Genomic DNA, 19,681 nt, shown 5'->3' with positions numbered 1-19,681 from the left:
AAAAGTTTAATTTTTAATTTAAATTTAAATTTGATCCTTTTTTTCAAGTTTCCCCTCTCCCTGACATAGTTTTCTTGTTAATCTATTTATGCAATCTTGTATTCTCCTACCCTACTTTCCACATGGTGAAAATACAACTTGAAAAAAAAAAAAGAACAAGTAGAGAGGTATTTATAAAGGTCCATCTTTCTTTTGACAGGTATTTGTAAACTTCGCCAAGGACCAAAGTGATGATGACCACTTAAAGGACTTGTCATTACACAAAAACCAGACAGTAGTGGATGTTGCAGTTCTCACATCTTTTCTCCAGGATGAGAAAGTGAAAGAAAGTTATGTATGAAGAATACTGTTCATGCAGAGTGACTGAAAGAAAGGAGGAACTAGCTCTCCCTTTGCACCATGTGAAGTGTTCCAAAAGAAAGAGCTGGACGTTTTTGTGGGAAGAAGTAAACTGGATACTGTACTGATACTATCTTCAATGCAATGCAATTCAATGCAATGAAAACAAAATTCCATTACAGGGGCAGTGCCTTTGTAGCCTATGTCTTTTATGGCTCTCAAGTGAAAAAGACTTGAATTTAGTTTATTACCTTATTACCTATGTGAAACTCTAGTATGGAACCCAGTGGACATATGGGTTTGAAATCACACTTTTTTTTGTTCCTTTGTATTCTCACTGGGGTTGCAACAATAATTCATCAAGTAATCATGGCCAGTGATTATTTATCAAAATCAAAAGGCATGTACATCTTCATTCATTAAGCCGTGCCATGCCAGGAGACTGGTTTCCCGGTGACACATCCATTGCTGGCAATGAGTGTGCCAGAGTTACTAGTGCCAAGTTGCGCAGAAAGCCTGAAGGACCATGGTGTGTCATGCACCCTTTTGCGAGAGCTGCTCTGCTTCAGAGTCTATCAGCATCGTAATCAGGTGACAAAATGGTGCCATGTGTGGGAAAGGCCTGCATTGATTCCCTCTTTGATGAGCTGCTGTGGTGGCGGTAACATGCAAGTTGTGGGTGGCTCAAGACAGGTGAGACTTAGTTCCATTCTTATGTTGTCCCTTGCTTGGAGCCATGGGTCTCCGGGGGTCATTTTTCTGGGACTTTTTAAAGAAACTAAGATCCTGGAAAGAAGCCAAGAGCAGCCAAATTGTTGAGGCTGCAAGCTGCTGAGGCCAGGTCATGGGAGTAAAGAGATGACGTGTTCAAACCTAGGGAGGCCTGTGTCCATTTGTCCTGGTTGTCTGTTAACACGGTACATTGCATCTCAAGATCTTCCTGTTTGACAGAAGTGTAGTATTTCTGGCTTTTTAAATTAATCTAGAATATGAAAAGATGGAATTGTATTTTGACAAAAATCTTTGTACTTTTAACGTTATTTGAAATTTTTAATTCTGTCAGTGACTTGTGAATCCTTGGAATGACCTCTTTGTAGAACCCGTGGCATAGAGGAATATGGCCTCACTGCTTCACTATTTCTTATGGAAGCCTGCAGGTGTATCCTCTGACTAGTGCCTAGTGACTAGAAAATAAGGTGATGGTCAAGATCTCATGACAATACTATATTTGAGTTTAAGGTCATCATTTAAAATACTCTTAATCTCAGTTTATTAAGTATTTTTTGAGTGTATATTATAGCTGAATTGAGTATGTATGTATGTATGGATTGGGTGGGGAGAAATTAGGTCTCAGTAGATAATCCCTGTGCCATGTTATTCAGCTAACAGGTTTACAAATAATAGGTTGTTTTGTTGTTGTGGGAGCCCAGTGAAGGAATACTGGGCAGCTTTTTTTTTTTTTTTTTAAATAGCAACAGTGCAAAAGCCAAAAAAGTTTAACTGTCATAAGGGTCTCAAGACTAAATAATGAGTACTTTCACAAAGAAGATCACTAGCTTCAAAACTTGAGTAACGCAACTTGTGCTTAAGGCGTTTAGTACCTTCAAATAATTGGCTTTGAAGATCTTAGACACCCCATTCTGACAATCTCAAAATTTTCATCTCCTCAATCTTGAATCTGTTATGAAAAAAATAAAAACAGCAAATGCCCACACATGGAATATATTTCAGACGTTTCCGACCCAGTCTTTTTTTTAGTCAGTAAACATTTTAAAAAATATTATTTCACTAATGCCTAATGTGATCTGCCTTAAGAGAACAAAAATATGAGGGAAGTACTGTTGGGTGAAGTTCAAGCTGTCTTTCAATGTTATTACTGATTTCTTCTTTTTCTAAAATTTAAATATTAACTCTAAAGGTGTTAAGATTTCAGATCTATTTCAAATCTATTATTTTTTAAAATTTATAGAAAGTTATCACATAACTTGTTTGGAAAAAGAAAATGACTTAGAAATTAATGTCATTATTTTCTAAAATGATAAACAGGTAATGAAGGCCTAGTTCCAGTAACCATTGGCATGATGAGGTGATTATATTTTGTGCTATTTCTAATATTCATAATTTATTTTCTCACTGTTTAATATTTTTAAAAATCAAACTTTTGTTAGTTTTCCCAGTTCACTATTATCATGTTCTAATTCTCTATTAAATCAGTGAATAGCTAGCTCTTGGCTTTAATTACTCTGACTTCAAGGTCACATTGAAAAAAATCAAAAGACACTGTGAACTGTTGTGAAAAAACAAAAAAAAACCATTTCAATATAGATTTTAAAAAGATCTCTTCTGAAACTAGAACAATCTACAGTTACACACTGACTTTGTGGTTACGTTTTAGACTATCCAGATAGTATTTTACATTTTCCTTTGTAAACCTAATCGTAGTAGAAATTTTTTACCAATTCTCTACTCAAGTAAAAATTCTATATATTCCCTGTGGAAATGTAAGTATGTGAGGTTCAAAAATTCTCAAAAGTGTTCAAAGATTGCTGCTTTTGCTTCTTTTGGACAACTTGGAAACTTTATTAACAACTGTGAATGTGAAAAATACAAAAGAAAACAGTAACAAAGCCCTGTATACATTAAACATCCAGCACAGTTCATTGTTAAAAAACAGCCAAACCTCAAACTACTGTATTTCAATCTGTACTGAAAGTGTGTTCATTGTGACTATTATATGTTGCACATCCTTCATTCACTGTAATCATTGATGAAAGGGATTTGTCTGTTTTCTTCTCGTGGTTGTATATATCAGGTAAATTTTCTTCCAAAGAGCCATGTGTCCTATGTAATAATGAACCACTTTGATACGAAGATATTAATTTGTACCCTTATAACAATTTACTAGTCATGATATAGTACTATAGTAAGATGGCTCTAATTCTCTTCAAAATTGTTGCATCCCTTTTATAGAATGTTTATATTTCCATAAGGATTAAGTTTTCTCTCTTCTTATACCCTAGGATGAAGCTATGTTTTTTTTGTGCTTTTTCTTTATCATTGGCCCCTTCATTCCGAGCACTTTATGCTGTCTCTAATGGGATCTATTTTTGCACTGGAATATCTGAGAATTGCAAAACTAGACAAAAGTTTCACAACAGATTTCTAAGTTAAATCATTTTCATTAAAAGGAAAAAAAAGAAAAAAATTTTGTATGTCAATAACTTTATATGAAGTATTAAAAAAACATATTTCTATGTTGTAATGAGTCACGAAATAAAGCTGTGGCAGTTCTGCTGGTCTATGCAAATTTATTTCCATGCATCTGTAGCACCACCTACTGTTAATGCTTATAAAGCCATCAGGAGAGTAAGAAATGTCCGCCTGTAGTAGAAAAGCTATGTAGTAGCCTGTAGTAGAACAGGCTAAATGTCCTGTTGGAAAGAGGGCTGAGGGGACTACTTGGAAATAAAGGGTGTTTGCACTTTCATAATTTGGTTAAGACAGTAAATATTAAGTTTAAGAGGTTTTTAGATAAAAGCTTAATGATTTCGAAGCTATAGAGATCTCTGAAAACACTGTGTAGCTAAACCTGTTTAATAAAAGTCTCACTGCTTTATTTGGTATAGAAGCTACAATGGCTGCCTTCAGTTGTCCTTTGCAGATTCAACTGAAAATACAAGGACAGAGCGTGGCAATTGTCCTGGGCATGTGGCCTGGGGGAGTGCAGAAAAGTGGAAACAGTAGAGGAACATCAGAGGTGCCTTCCTTCTGTAAGAAGTGCTGTGCAATCGCAAGCCAAGGTTATGTAGGCTCTGATGACACACATGGATATAGTTTTAATAGCTCACTAGCAAAATCTCAGAAAAGTCTGCTTATCTCACTAATGTGAAGAACATCTGTCAAACACCCGCTGGTAGGCTGCATGGTGGAGTCATGGCCCTATGTGGGACCTCCTCAGAATGGCTGGGACAACGGGTAGTGAGCGGTCCTTTGCTAACGTGCACATCTGGCTGTGTGCAGAGGAGGGTCTTGGTCAGTTTGTGACGGAGCCTTCTAGACCACTCAGCCTCTGCGTCACAGCTCTGTCTTTCCCTCTTAATGTTCACATTACCACAACTTAAGTGAAATGCTAGAAAACAGTTTCTTTGTGGAAAATGACCACTGAGGGAGAGAAGAAAACTACTGAAAAACTAAAAGGCAAGTAACTTAGATAATGTAAGTTACCCGTGGGTCTTGAGGGAAATCTTCTATATAGAGAAAAGCCTAAATAAACACTTGAAGGTTCAAAAAAACCTTGGAACCTTTAAAATGTTAATGCATATATTACATATGAAAAAGTATAAGAAAATTAGCTACCTTTTTCCAGTGTTTTACTGTGTTGTCAGACAATGTAATCCTCAATTACCTGTCTGCCCTATGGGGTAAGCAATACCGTTTGATATATGGGGGAATTGTGGCTCAGTGGATAAATAACTTGTTTAGACCACTATCAAAATGGCAGTTCTTTCTGGTGAGGTGGTGTATCAGTTAAGATTGCCCTCATAAAATTAGTCTGGAATCGTAATTTAACAAATATTTATTAAACTCTGTTGTGCACCATATACCTTTCTAGGTTCTGGGGATGCAGTGTTGAAGACAGAGTTCCTGCTCTAATGAACTAAAATTTCAGTGGAGAAATTATATTCGCCTTCACGATGGATATGTAGACAAATACAATAAATTCAGACCATAGTAAGTGCTAAGAAGAAAATAAGCCATGGTAATGAGATAACGATGGAGAGGCAGCCATCTGAAGAGTGACATTTAAGCTCATATCTCATAAAATAAGCAGGAGCCAACATTTGAAGGTGGGCAGAGAGAACCTTCCTGGAAGAAGGAACACCTGGTGACAAAGGCCCCAGGTGGAAAAAAACTTGGCAAGTTGGGGAAGGAGGGAGAGAATTCCAATGTCTCCGGACTGGTAGAAGGGGCAGAAACCAGAACCTATAGGGCCTAGCAGGCCATGGCAAGGTATCTGGATTTTATTGTCAAGATCCATGGGGGGGTTGAGGGAGAGAGAGCTATTAAGGTTTGTGAGCCAAACTAAGCAGGTGGTTGTGTTAAAATATGGCTGCTATTTCAGTCTGGTGCTCAGGAACAATGATGGGAAAGAAGGTAAAAATGTGTGAAACATCAGCACAGCACATGTATGGTATTTAAGCCTTGGGACTGACCTATAAAGAAAATGAAGACAGAAAATATTCCTGTGCTCTGAGATCCTTCCCATATTTAGAGAGAAGCCAGCAAAGGAACAGGGACTGGCCAGTGAGGAGGAAAACCTGAGTATGATGCCATATATCGAAGCTCAGAATCCAGTGTTTCAGGAAGGCGAAGGTGGTTAGTTGCGTCCAACACTGCAGAGAAGAGGAGCAAGGTAAAGGCAGAGAAAAAGATAGATTTTGGTAAGACAAGGTCTTTGGTGACCTTCTGAAGAGTCATTTCAGTAGACTGACAAGGGTCAAGTTGAGGGAAGAACAAGAAGTGAAGAGGGTGAATATACATAACTACGGAGAGCTCTGCTTTAATGGGAAGCAGAAAACATGACAACAGCCAGATCACAAAGCTTTTATTTGCATTCCTGTCTGTTAATAGTATAGGCTGCACCTAAACACCATGTCACCTTTCCTTTCAATTTTTTGGTTTTAATCCTTTAGACATTTCTTCTATCAAGAGGCTTATAACACTTGTTTTGTAAATTTCCCTTAAGACAGCTAATTCATGATTTACTATTTTATATTCACAGTATGTTTTAGAAACAACATAGCTCTAAATATTAGACTATCAAGAGAGTTTGAAAGTACCAAACCTAGTTTTAGAATGCAGATGCACTCAACTAAAATGGAAATTAAAGGTGCTTTAAGGAAAACTCTAGCCTATCTGTGGTGGTACTGAAAACTTTCTTTCTGGGACTATTACCATGCTATTTTCTTGATGTAAATTAACATTTACAATAAAGTTGTTAAATTATTACTCTGTCACTACCCTATAGCGACATTATAAAAGCTCTAGAGAAGATAATACAAATACAAAACACAAATAAAACCCTGCAGAATGGATATGTAGGCTTTTATTCAGGCAACCATTCCCATAACCATAAAGATCTCTTTAAAACAGAACTGTCCCAACTATCTTAGTTATCCAAAACGAACAAAAATTAACTATAAATGAACACATTTCGGCACATAAAATAAGTCTTCTGAAGTTTTTTAACACTGAGACCTAATTACATTATATTCCAAGTTAGAGTGACTCATAATTAATGTGAAAACTGTAATTAATAAAAATGACATAGTGACATTACTTGGTCAAAGTAAAGAAACATGTTTGACCTTAGATTCTTAGGAATCCCATGTGATCACAAAATAAACACTACTGGGCAAAAAAGATTTTAAAGTTCAAAAAAACAGACATGATGAAAAGATATTATGTACAAATAATTTAAAAATATCAGCCACAGAAATGTAAAATCATCACTTGAATTTTTTTTAGATGGGATTATGTGGGTGGCTTTTATTTTTTTTAAAGTAACTTTTATTTTAATTTTTAATATGAAATTTATTGTCAAATTGGTTTCCATACAATACCCAGTGCTCATCCCAACAGGTGCCTTCAATACCCATCACTTACCCTCCCCCTCCCTCCCACCCTCCATCACTTGAATTTAAGAAAGTGCTATAAAAGCAGAGTCTGGTTGTCAAAATAGATTACAAGGGATATTCCGAAACAAATGAAAAATCAAAATCCTCAAGTAGTGGCAAGTATTTCTAATGTGTAACAGACACAGAAATGCCAAGGGGAAAATGAACAGAACTATTTCCTGAAGTGGAAAGGAAAAGATGAAGGAGGTAGAGGTGGCTTTAAAAGTGCAGAGACCTAGCAAATTCACTTACCATCTTCCAAATAAAAGAATCTCTTGGGAGAATTTAAGCACCATTAGCAGACACATCTTATAGCAGTTAATGCAATGCTTTGTCTTTCAGTGGAAAACTATTTCAAAGGTGAAAATGACGTAGGAAGCAGAAGCATATTCTGTTGAGACACGAGGTAATTGACACTCTCCCGAACTGCAAAAAAGCATTTCATAAGAAGGCATATAAAGTTATTGACTAAATGAGATTTGTTGTACGAATAATTCATGCCTAGTGAAATAGCTTACCAGCTGCCACAACTCTGGGATCCTCATGAGACTGATGTCTCCCAGCTGCACGACTGTCTGCACTCTCATTCCACCAAAGAACATGAACTGCAGAAATAACCAAAAATAGATTCTAAAGACCATGGCGTTACTACAAATAAGAAATACAAAAAATTAATCAGAAACATTAAGTGTTATTCATGGTGAATATCAAAAAGGTAAAATTAAGTATGTTAGTAAGATTTCGGAGGGGTCAGGGATTTGGGAGAGAAATTGATAAATCAATCAAACTTTTAAAGTTTTATAGTTGAAAAACAGATAGCTGGAGAGAAAAAAAGTAAGTAATAGCACTAAAAGACACAATCAAAGCTCGACCCAAGTTTTATGATGTCCTACTATGTTCTATTTTTATTAAAAAAAAAAAAAGCAAGATTATAACAAAAATGTTCATTCCTAAAAATGTGGATGTTTTAAAAAAATTAAAAGCATAATTTGGGAGTGCCTGGGTAGCTCAGTTGCTTGAGTGTCTGACTCTTGATTTCAGCTTAGGTCATGATCTTACAGTCGTGAGATAGAGCCCCACGTTGGGCTCTGTGCTGAGGGTGGAGTCTGCTTAAGATTCTCCCTCCCTCTTTCTCTCTCACCCTCTACCCCTCTCCCCCACTCCCTTGTGCTCTCTTTCTCTCTCTTTCCCTAAACTAAAATTTAAAAAATGAATAAATAAAAGCATAATTTTAACTAGAGAAAACCTCTATTAATATTTAGTGTATTTCTTTAAAAAGTTAGTAAAATGAAATTAGTAAAATGTATACTATGCTTAGGAATATTTTTAAAAATCAACAGTGTGTATTTTCCATGGTAGTAACCTTAATTTTTAATGGCTCTGTGAATGCCTCCTTGTGACAACTTTTTTTATCCCAATACCTTATTGCTAATTATTTACATTATTCAAAATATTTCAGGATTCTACAGAATACTGAAATTTTTTTATGACTAAATGTAATACACATTAGCTGTACAGATTTCAGAAAATGGAGATAAAAAGGAAGCAGGAATCATTTCTAATCCTACCACCCTAAAATAACCACTTTTCTATTTTGGTGTATCTCTTTCCATATACACATAGGGTCATACCACACTGTTTCCAGTGTTTCCTTATTGTAAGTAATGCGGACATAGACTGAGAGCAGCAGCTACATGTAGGTCTATAATAACAATGTTGAAGACAACTACTACTAACATTTATTGGGTGCTTACTATATGCCAGGCCTCATTGTAAGAGTACTGCATGTATTAACTCATTTAATTTTCACAATACTCTTAGGTTATGATTATTATTTTATTGATGAGCAATGTAAGGCACCATAAGGTTAAGTAACTCATGCTAAGTCACAAAGACAGTGGTGAAGCTGGGATTCAAACCCAGGCAGTCTGGATCTGATTATTTCCTCAATATAAACTCCTAAAATTTAAACTGAGAGAACCAGAGTATTTTATATATAATTCTACATGTATAGTGTACATACTGTAACTGTCCTCCAGAAATTATGTCCTGAGTACTCCGCATATTACTCTTTCTCTGCTGTTCTGAGAATGAATTTAAGATTAAAAACTGGGCACACATGTTTTCAGTAGTTTTTTCTTATAAAAGTTATATATGCCCACTATAAAAAAAATAGACTTAATAAACATTAACATCATCATTAATATCATTTACATCCTTTCAAACTTCCTTCCTATATAACCTAACACACTACACATCTATGCATGTTTCCTAGAATATTGGCAAAAATAATTTAAAAATTAAACCTTTTATCTTTATTGCCAACTTTCGGGAAATGATTAAGACAGTATGAACCCTACACAGTATATGAGTACTTTTCCCTATTTATCAAATACTATATATAAGTATGTCTTTATTAGGTAAAAATGGCATCGGATTATTGTCTTAATCTGTATCTTCTTTAGTAGTCATTTGTAGGTCTACCTTTGCATAAGTCTTCATTTTTCTTTTTGCTTTTGAATTTCACTTAAGGTGCTTTGGGGCATGCAGAAAAATTGAGCCTTTTTGTTTTTATTTTTAATTCTTTTAGAGAGATAGAATGAGCAGGGGAGAGGGGCAGAGAGAGAGAAAATTTTAAGCAAGTTTCATACTCAGCACTGAGCCCAATGCAGGGCTTGATCCCAAGACCCTGGGATCATGACTTGAGCCAAAACCGAGAGTCAGAAGCTCAACCAACTGAGCTACCCAGGTGCCCCTTTTTATTTTTTTAAGTAGGCTTCATTCCCAGTGTGGAGCCCAATGTGGGACTTAAACTTATGGCCCTGAGATCAAGACCTGAGTTGAGATCAAGAGTCAGACACTCAACCAACTGAGACACCCAGGTGCCCCTGAGCCTTTTAAAAATAAAATCATCCACCCCCCAAAAAAAACAATCCAGTGAAGAAATGGGCAAAAGACATGAGTAGACACTTTTCCAAAGAAGACATCCAGATGGCTAAAAGACACATGAAAAAATGCCCAATGTCACTCATCATCAAGGAAATATAAATCAAAACCACAATGGAATACCACCTCATACATATCAGAATGGCTAAAATTAACAACTCTGGCAACAACGGATGTTGGCAACGATATGGAGAATGGGGAACCACTCTACACTGTTGGGAATGCAAACTTGTGCAGCCACTCTGGAATACAGTATTAGGAGGTTCCTCAAAAAATTAAAAATAGAACTACCCTACAACCCAGCAATTGCACTAATAGGTATTTATCTAAAGGATGCAAAAATGATGATTCAAAGGAGCACATGTACCCCAATGTTTATAGCATTACTATTGACAGTAGCCGAAGTATGGAAAGAGCCCAAATGTCCATTGACTGATGAATGGATAAGAATATATGGTGTGTGCGTGTGTGTGTGTGTGTGTGTGTGTGTGTATTTATATTTTCAATGGAATATTACTTGGTGATCAAAAAGAATGAAATCTTGCCACTTGCAACAACGTGGATGGAACTAGAATGTATTATGCTAAGCAAAATAAGTCAGGGAAAGACAAATATTAGATGATTTCACTCATGTGGAATTTAAGATAAAAACAGATGAACATGAGGTAAGGGAAGCAAAAATAATATAAAAACAGAAGGAGACAAACCAAAAGAGACTCCTAAATACAGAGAACAAACAAAGTTGTTGGGTGGGGGGGAAGGGCTAAAGGGGTGAGGGGCATTACGGAAGACACTGGTTGGGATGAGCACTGGGTGTTATATGTAAGTGATGAATCACTAAATTCTATTCTTGAAAAAATAGACATTTTTTTGATTAAAAAATAAAATCAATTTTTTTCTTTTACTGTTTCTTTGTTTTTTGGCTTAGAAATACAGTTCTCATCCATATCATTAAATACATTTATATTTTACTTTAGTAATTCTATGACTTCTTTCTGTCTACACTGAAATCTATAATCCATTTTAAGTCTAGTTTAGTATATGGTGTGAGCTAGACATCTAGTAATTTTCATAATTTTCTCTTCATATATTTTCCAACCAAAATATCTTTTTCTGTGTATTCTGATTATTTTCATAGGATATATTACTAGAAGTTAAATTTCTGGGTAAAGATCAGAAGGTCAGCTTTGAATGTGTTAGGTTTGAGATGTCCATTGGACATTCAAGCGAGGAAGATGAGGAGGCAAATGGATATAATGAGTCTTTCAAATATTTTACTAGCTATTCTTAGTTTTTTATCCTTCCAGATGAACTTTACATACATTTTTAAGAGTTTGCCACAAAACACTCTCTGAAATTCTGACTGTAATAACTTTCAACTTTAAAAGTTAAATGCTCCAAACAGATGTTTCAAAATCAGTTTAGGGGATGCCTGCCTGGCTCAGTGGGAAGAACATGCAATTATTGATCTTGGTGTTGTGAGTTCGAGCCCCAAACTAGGTGTAGAGATTACTTAAGTAAACTTTAAAAATGAATGAATGAATGAATAAATAATTAATACAGGTATGTATATTTATCTGTATGCTATGTATATCTGCACTGAAGTGTTTAAGAGGTCATTTATTTTAAGTTTGTTTATTTTGAGAGAGACGGAGTACATGTGTGCATGAGTGAGTCAGGGAGGGGCAGAGAGAGAGAGAGGGGGAGACAGAATCCCAAGCAGGCTCCACTTAGTGCAGAGCCTGACACAGGGCTCGATTCCACGACCATGAGATCATGACCTGAGCCAGTATCAAGAGTTGTACACTTAACCAACTGAGCCATCCAGGCATATGCATTATTTGTAGCATGTATATATATATCAAATAACATTCTGATCTTACTCCTATGTCATTCACATATATATATGAATGTGTGTAGATACTTACTTGTGTATGTATATATACATATATATATGTGTGTGTATATATATATATACACACACACACACACACACAAATGACCTATATAGACCAAAATACTAACAGCATTATCTCTAAGTAGTGGGAAATGCTTTCCCCGCTTTAGGGTATGTCCATGTATTTAGTATGTGTGAAAATACGTATTACTTTTTCATTCAAGGACAGTCTTCCTACCCAAAGAAACGTTATTTTAAAAAGCCAACAAAAGTAAACTTAGAGGAAAAAAAAGATGAAAGAACAGATATATTCCTGAGGCTCTTTGCAGTTTTTCAGCATTCTGATGTGTCATGGAAAATAGTAATTCAACATTTGAAAAACACTTCATGAAGTGTTAACATTCTAAACAGGATAAAAAACAGGTTTTTTTCAATGTTTAAAATTACAGAAATCCTAAAACTCTGGCAATAAAAATTTAAATATATGCTATAATGAAGAAAAGAGACAAACTGACCCAAGAAATTTAGTAGATCACCAATATACTTTGCAATTTCACAGAAGAAATAGACAACTGTACCTCTGTTGAGTGCTCCATATTCTGTGTGGAAAACTCCGACTAGTTTTGAGTAGCCTAGATCCACATGGGCGTTAAGTGCCCTTCTAAATGCGTCACCCCACAGAGCTGGCCCACCTGGTTTCATCTGAAAAATAACCAGCTCATAGACTCCTAGAATAGGGAGAAAAACAATTATTTTACAAAAGATATTCAGGAAATTTCTAATCAGGTTAGTCTGGTTCAACTGGAAGGCTAATCTGCGTACACAGATTTGGAGGATCACACAACTGTAGACATGAATCGTGGCATTATTTTTCCTTGCTTTTATGTTCAGCAGGTCCTTGTCCAAGTTTAAGGATCAGTTGTTAAGCTTATACAGAAAGACAAAAATGGGGGTACGCCTGGATGGCTCAGTCGGTTAAGCACAGGACTTCAGTTCAGGTCATGATCTCACAGTTGTGAGTTCGAGCCCTGTGTCAGGCTCTGTGCTGACAGCTCAGAGCTTGGAGCCTGCTTTGGATTTTGTGTCTCCCTCTCTTTCTGACCCTCCACCACTTGAGTTCTGTCTCTGTCTCACCCTCTCTCAAAAATAAATAAACATTAAAAAAAAAAAAGACAAAATTGGGAAGATATATTAAGCTATTATCTGAAATACTGTTATCAATTGTCAATAAAATATTGAAAATTTACATTAGGATCAGGTTTCTGAGCTGCCTGAATCTGCACTTTTAGGTAAGAAATGAATTAGAAAAGACTTCTCTGATCTCCTGTATTTCCTCTTCTTTCTAATTTTAAAAGGTAATTTTAAGAGGTAATATTTTTTTGTTTATATAAATTCCCCCTATATGATTCCATTTCTAATAGGAACAAACAATAGATCAGTCTTGTCTGAGTTTTTGAGTGTTAGGAAAAAAATCCAAAACTGAACAAGATGATTTTATTGTTCCTAAATAGCCAGATAAACATCTGAAAAGCATTCTACCTTCTGGTCAGAGGTGAGGTGCAGGTAAAGAAAAAGGAACTAGGGACAAGTAGCTTTGAGAAGAAAAAGGAAAAAAAGTACAAAGTTACTAAAGAGTTATGAACAGCAGAGGAAGAGAACCAAGATTTGACACTGTCCAAGAAGCCACTTAAGTTCATTTAGATAGTGCTGAAAGCCTGTGAGGAGGTCTAGGTGGATTAGGATCCAAACAAGACTTTTCAAATCTCGGATAATCTAAAATATACTACAAAGTTGGGAATAATGGAGGAAATAAAATAAAATTCAATTAGTTAATGCTTTTTAAAAAGCTGACCTTTGTTTAAAACTATGCTAAATATTTCCTTAAGTGAGCAAGAAAGTGAAATCAGCAAGAAGAGAAATCTTTAGTAATTATTTTCAAAATGAGAAAAGGAAAACAAAAATGTTAAACTACAGTAATACAGCTTAACAGTTTAAGTCCCCTAAAAGTCTTATAAGCAAAAATATCCTTAATATTTTAAGATTAACCGTAATTTGTGTGTATATAAAAAAAAAAAAACAAAAAACAACTACGACAAAATTTCATACCTTATCTTTCACTTGCCGGAACATGTTTTCTCTGCTTCCAGCCCCCAACTTTTCAAACTTTACTCCCTATTCAACTTTTTATACTCATACCTCAACTTTAAGGGCATTTCCAAATTGGGGGGAAAAAACCAACTTCATTATTCAATGTTCATTGTTTTAAATTTTTTTTTTTCAACATTTATTTATTTTTGGGACAGAGAGAGACAGAGCATGAACGGGGGAGGGGCAGAGAGAGAGGGAGACACAGAATCGGAAACAGGCTCCAGGCTCTAGGCTCTGAGCCATCAGCCCAGAGCCCGACGCGGGGCTCGAACTCACGGACCGCGAGATCGTGACCTGGCTGAAGTCGGACGCTTAACCGACTGCGCCACCCAGGTGCCCCTCAATGTTCATTGTTTTAATAAGCAACGAGTTAAAATTCATTTTTATCTCTATAATATATTCCTATATAAAACACGGGATTATTTTTCCCTATGGAAGTGTAGTTTTTATAGCTTGAAATCTGTAGTATTTTCTCCATCAAAATTCAAAGTAACTAAGAGGGAAGGACTTACCTTCTTTTGCAGGCTTTTCTAATTTGCACCATGGCACCAGGTAAGTAATCTCAAACTCTTGTTCATCTATGAGAGCCAGATTTGGAATGAGAAATTGTTGCCAATCTTTATTTTTAGCCAGGGCTTTCTGAACTTCAGTTCGGTGAGCAAAATTATCTATGGGAAGAAAAGGAGTAATAAAAGTAAAAATTTATTTAAAATCACCTATACCTTTTTTTTTTTTTGGATTTCATTCAATTCAGCAAATGTTCACTGAGGCCACGTAAGGACACTGTTAAATCACTGGAGATACCAACATAAATAGATATGACATCTGTCCTTAAGTTTCTCATGCTCTAAAAGGGGAGTAGGAATTTAAACAACTAATGATAACATCATATGGTGGGGTTTATAAACTATTCTCTAGTAGGTAGTTGTGTGACTTAGGTTAAGTTATTGAATCTTTCTGTGCCTGTTTCTTACTCTGTGAAATGGGAATAATGATATAGTATCTCCCTCCAGGGTTTCTGTGCAGGTTAAATGAATTACTATATGAAAGGTGCTTTGAGCAGTGTTTGACACCTGGATAGCACTCAATAGATATTAATTATTCTTATTGTTTGAGACATTTAAACTATAGTGCCAGTTTAGAGAAAGACTATTATTCTTTGGTGGTAGTGGTGATGGTGGTGGTGTGTGCTCAGGTCAAGGTACACTCTGTATTAAATTTAACATAAATAAAAGGAATATGTGCTTTTTTAGCATCTTCTTTGAACAGCTTCCAAAGAAATCGTGCTGATTCTCTTTCTTATGATCACCATTCTTTTTACCCAGTATTTATTTCTCTTACGTTTGTTACTCAAATATTTACTAACATTTAGGCCTAGTATTATATTTACTTTTAGGGCCTCAGTAAGACTAATGGTAAGAAGTTTTTCTATGGTTTATGCAGGGCATCTTAAGAGCTTAAGTGAGTTATATCAGGACCTGACTGGTGATTTTTTAAATGGACATGAGTCCACTGGTGGCATATTAAAACACAAATTGTGTTTTAATGGGATTTGTTCTATTACTATATGGAGAACCCCTAAACTATGGCCATGTTAAATACAGAATGAACATTTTTCATATTAAAGTACTTCATGACTATTAACTTTGGACACTGATGATTAAACATTAAGTGAAGTATTGAAATTCTTTGGGTTTCATCAAGTCCTGATGTGGACTTCACAAAGATTAGACACTGGAGTAACACACATTCCGGGGATTCCTGTAACCTGTTCTTCTTTGACTATTAAATTTCAACAATAAGAAGGAATTACTCTCCCATCCTTTATGTTATTAACCTACTTGGTTCTTACAACCCCTGCTATATTTTTTTCATAACTCATCCTTACCATAAGCCATTTATAATTTTTCTGAGAACTAAAGTCTAGTTCACAATTTTATGATTTGAAATATGAGATGCCACACTTTCCCATTTATGGTAACATAAGGATTTGGGCAAAGGGTTGTTAAAGGTGTACCCCTGGGAGGAGGAATTACTGAATTCATTTTTTACTGTTGTTCCCCATTTCAAAAGTTTAATTTAACCTGTGGGTATTTATACTAATCTAGATCCAAGAGCTAAGCATCATGTAACACTTAACAGAACAAAAATCTATACTGAACCCTTAAGCTGGAAAAACCATACCATACTTCCAAATATGAAACACTTTATTCATTTTGCCTCCAAATGCTACACTCCAGGATCCAACCAATTCAGAGTGAGCTGTCCGAAGATGTATGTTTTTCTTAAGGTTTTCCAGAAACTCATTCATCTTTGAGGGCTTAAAGTAATAAGTACGAAATTCATAGAATGTTCCATCATATTGTCTTGGGCCCGTAGCAAAAGATGAGTGCACCTGAAGAAAGATAAGGCAAATTTAAATATTTTGGGAAGGCAGGGTTTATAATACTGTTACAACCAAATCTGAATCTAGAAACAAGGGATACTCATTAGACTCATAATCCATATTTGTACCACTGTTGTCATCTGTCCTTAGACATTTGTTTAGGGAGATGTCAATACAGACAACTACTCTTTTTTTTTTTTCTTCAGACAACTACTCTTAAGTATGCTGAATATATAGCTACTGTTTCTTAGCAGGGATCTACTGTTAGCCACTTTTTCATGAATTTTATCGTAAGAAGGCACTGAAGTCTTAATAAAAGTCCTTTACTCAAGAACTACAATTAGGATTGTAATAAACTTGCAAATGTCTTACCCTATTTAGCCAATATTCTGTTTTCAGTCAATACTATATGTTATGCTACTATATACTACTATAACTATACAGTTATGCAATTAAATAACTATAAAATATGCAGGTGTTATGGAAGGTGAAATGGAAATGTCTTAGCAAAAAACCCTTTTTTAGGTTTTTCTTAAATATAAAAAATGCTATTCAGGTCAAAGTATTTATCACATCTAATGAAGTAGATCCCTGGTAAGGACAGGAATGGACTCTGATGCTAAAGGAAGCTATAATCTATCCATGGATTATATATACATTATACCATACTATAACCGCATTATACTATGGTGGTAGACTGTATGAATGCTATAAAGGAAAAATCAATGAGTTAGAATTGTCTGAATCATTATTAGGTTTAATTATAGATGCAATGTGAAGAAAGGCATTTAATCCATCCAATTATACCAGATTGACGAAAATATCTTTTAAGAACCACTAAGTTCTTTTTGCATTAGTCATATGCTATCTATATAAATTTTTCTTCTAAATTAGTCCTTCAAGTCTAAATGACCTTAGCTAGGACATGCAGAGATTATCTTCCGTATATGTATTTATGTGTATGCATACACATGCACACACATTATGATGGCATTTGCATTTACAAATCTTTCTTACTATAGGTTTGGCTATCATGTACCAATTTTACAAAACTTATTAATAAGAACTATCTATTAAAAGTAGTGGTAAGGGGCGCCTGGGTGGCGCAGTCGGTTAAGCGTCCGACTTCAGCCAGGTCACGATCTCGCGGTCCGTGAGTTCGAGCCCCGCGTCAGGCTCTGGGCTGATGGCTCAGAGCCTGGAGCCTGTTTCTGATTCTGTGTCTCCCTCTCCTTGCCCCTCCCCGTTCATGCTCTGTCTCTGTCCCAAAAATAAATAAACGTTGAAAAAAAAAAAAAAAGTAGTGGTACACGAGTGCCTGGCTGGCTCAGTCAGTAGAGCATGTGACTTTCAATCTTAGGGTCATGAGTTCAAGTCCCACTTTGGGCATGGAGCCTACTTTATAAATAAGTAAATAAAGTAAGTTTTGGTACAGAGTTATGGACTAATTTTGGGCTTTTTTGACTCCCTGATATGCCAAATGAAACTAGTAGGCTTCTTTATCTGACATAATTTAGGTTAAAACACACAATTTTTAAATATATTTTGTGTATAAAGTCATAATTATATACTTGAATTCATTCCATTCATGTCCCCTATGATTTCTGTTCCTATTGCCCAAGTATCTAAGCTTACTTGGAAAGCAAGTATTCCCACCAAAAACAATTGCAGATACTTCTACTTTTGCTGGACATGCTTGTGTCATTTTAATCAAATTTTAATTAAAGAATGTTATGCAAATAAACAACTGACTAGTGTTATAGTTTAAAAAGTAGTATAAATAAAATATATTAGAAAACGGAACCGTTGGGTATTTATAACAATTGCTTTTATGTTATTTTTCAGAGAATTTGTATTTGGAAACAAATATGTGGTCAAAGGCACATAGTTTTATTATTTTTCAAATAAGAAACAATTAGAGAAAAAGCCCAAGGAAAGGTAACAGCAGTGAGGTAAGCGTGTGTGCTTGTGGGGAGGTGATTTTTGTCAAAGGGCAGAAACTACAATTATTAATGGGGTAGGATTCATAAGTGTTCCAGGCTCCCTTATCTTCAGGTTAGGGCTCATTTTCAGCAGCACTTATATTCAATTAAAAGAGAACACTTGGCTCACATCTAATAAAGTCACAGTCCAGAATAAAGTTGTAAGGAATAACTTTTGGCCCTGCCCCAGAAAAGTGTGGATCAGAAGGATAAAGACTATTGCTAATCATGGGTGAATGGGCCATTACTGGTTGTTCTTCAGTCTTCACCAGAAAGTCAGTCTCTAGAGTAGGTTAATTCCCTTCCTATGTACCTTTCGAGAAAGAAATACAAGCCTAAATATCCAAAGGAAAAAAAACACTGTAGACTGACAAATAGGCGGGTTCCCAACAGTTAAGGATGAATCACAAAAATCTGTTGTGCACGTTTCTCATTCAAGGGTAAATGAGGCTGTTACCGTATCTGCTCTGAGGTTCCTACCCCTGCCAGCCTCGGACACGACCCACAGGAAACAGTGGGAGGCTGGGCTGGATGCTCCAAGACCCGCACCCTGGGCCTTCTCTTCCAGGTTCTCTGCAAAAAGCTCGCAGTGTACACTTCGTTTAAACAAGGGAGGTCACTTCGGTCGCCAACTACTAGTTGACCTATTTCTCCTCTACCTTTCCTCGGGGGGAGGGGCGGGGAGGGCGGTGGCTTGTCAAACGATAAATAGAAAAGGCTCGATCAGCAAGCACTGGGCACCGGCCTCAACGTGGCGACCGCAGGGGGCTGGGCGGCAAGAACGAAGCAGCGGGAGCTTCAAGGGTGTCCTCAGGGACGCCTGGCACGTAGGCCAGAAAAATCCCATTCGCGGCTGCTCGCGAATTGGCCTGGAGGCGATACTGCCAGCGGACCCTCCCTGAACTGCGCTTCCATGCTCCCGTGAGTCCTGGGAGTCCTGTGACCCCACTCCCGGTTCTCAGACGTGCAATAGAATAATTTGGGCCCGGGAACCGACTGGGCGCATGCGCGACGCTCGTAAGTCTGGGAGCGCAGCCGGGAAGCGCTTGCGCGGGACCTCGAGCTCCTCGCTGACGTCCCTCCCCTCCCCCAAGGCACGGCTTGGGCACGTCTCCGCGGCCGGTACCTGAGGCGCGAGCGTCCGCGCAGCCAGAGCTCTAGTCAGGCCGCTTCGGAGGACGAGCATGGCGCGGCTGCTAGCGCTGGGAGGGCCAGCCAGCCAGTATTCTGTCTTCGGTTCCTCCTGGTAGGGGTAACCCGCCTGGAAAAGAGCAGCGACCGAGCTACTGGCGGACGCAGGCTGGGG

The 19,681-nt window shown here is 36.7% G+C and overlaps 2 protein-coding genes across 4 annotated transcripts in view; one reads left to right on the top strand and one right to left on the bottom strand.

Annotated features, from left to right (window-relative positions):
* Positions 1-6,799, top strand: part of ABCA1 (ATP binding cassette subfamily A member 1) — a 135,461-nt gene extending 128,662 nt beyond the window's left edge. For 2 of the 3 annotated variants that reach the window (XM_047067351.1, XM_047067358.1), the window contains exon 50: positions 200-3,646. In XM_047067351.1, coding sequence (XP_046923307.1) covers positions 200-340 — 141 coding nt within the window. In that variant the 3' untranslated portion in view covers positions 341-3,646. Of the gene's footprint in view, positions 1-199; positions 3,647-4,951 lie in introns of those variants that run through there. The other variant, XR_006959960.1, reaches the window with a different exon arrangement.
* A 221-nt stretch (positions 6,800-7,020) lies between these two features.
* Positions 7,021-19,676, bottom strand: LOC124502621 (protein NipSnap homolog 3A-like). The gene is made up of 6 exons (XM_047067340.1): positions 19,502-19,676; positions 16,192-16,402; positions 14,520-14,675; positions 12,438-12,587; positions 7,535-7,621; positions 7,021-7,442 (listed from the first exon to the last, which is right to left on the bottom strand). The coding sequence occupies exons 1-6, from the start codon at positions 19,559-19,561 to the stop codon at positions 7,366-7,368; spliced, it is 741 nt and encodes a 246-aa protein (XP_046923296.1). The 5' UTR covers positions 19,562-19,676; the 3' UTR covers positions 7,021-7,365.
* Positions 19,677-19,681: the final 5 nt, after the last annotated feature.

This window comes from Lynx rufus, unplaced genomic scaffold (genome assembly GCF_022079265.1).
Source record: "Lynx rufus isolate CCGP_SWC_20201006 ecotype Redwood Valley unplaced genomic scaffold, mLynRuf1.p SCAF_10, whole genome shotgun sequence".
Lineage (NCBI taxonomy): Eukaryota > Metazoa > Chordata > Mammalia > Carnivora > Felidae > Lynx > Lynx rufus.
Note: the sequence above shows the minus strand (reverse complement) of the source record. Positions and strands in the feature narration are given on the sequence as shown.

What these genes read in the sequence shown, in the direction of transcription:
- LOC124502621 (XM_047067340.1), bottom strand. Translation starts at nt 19,561, where the DNA reads ATGCTCGTCCTCCGAAGCGGCCTGACTAGAGCTCTGGCTGCGCGGACG. An exon ending in ATATGGAGCACTCAACAGAG is followed by an intron (nt 7,622 to 12,437) that starts GTACAGTTGTCT and finishes TTATTTCTGCAG; the next exon opens with TTCATGTTCTTTGGTGGAAT. An exon ending in TCCCAGAGTTGTGGCAGCTG is followed by an intron (nt 7,443 to 7,534) that starts GTAAGCTATTTC and finishes GCTTTTTTGCAG; the next exon opens with TTCGGGAGAGTGTCAATTAC.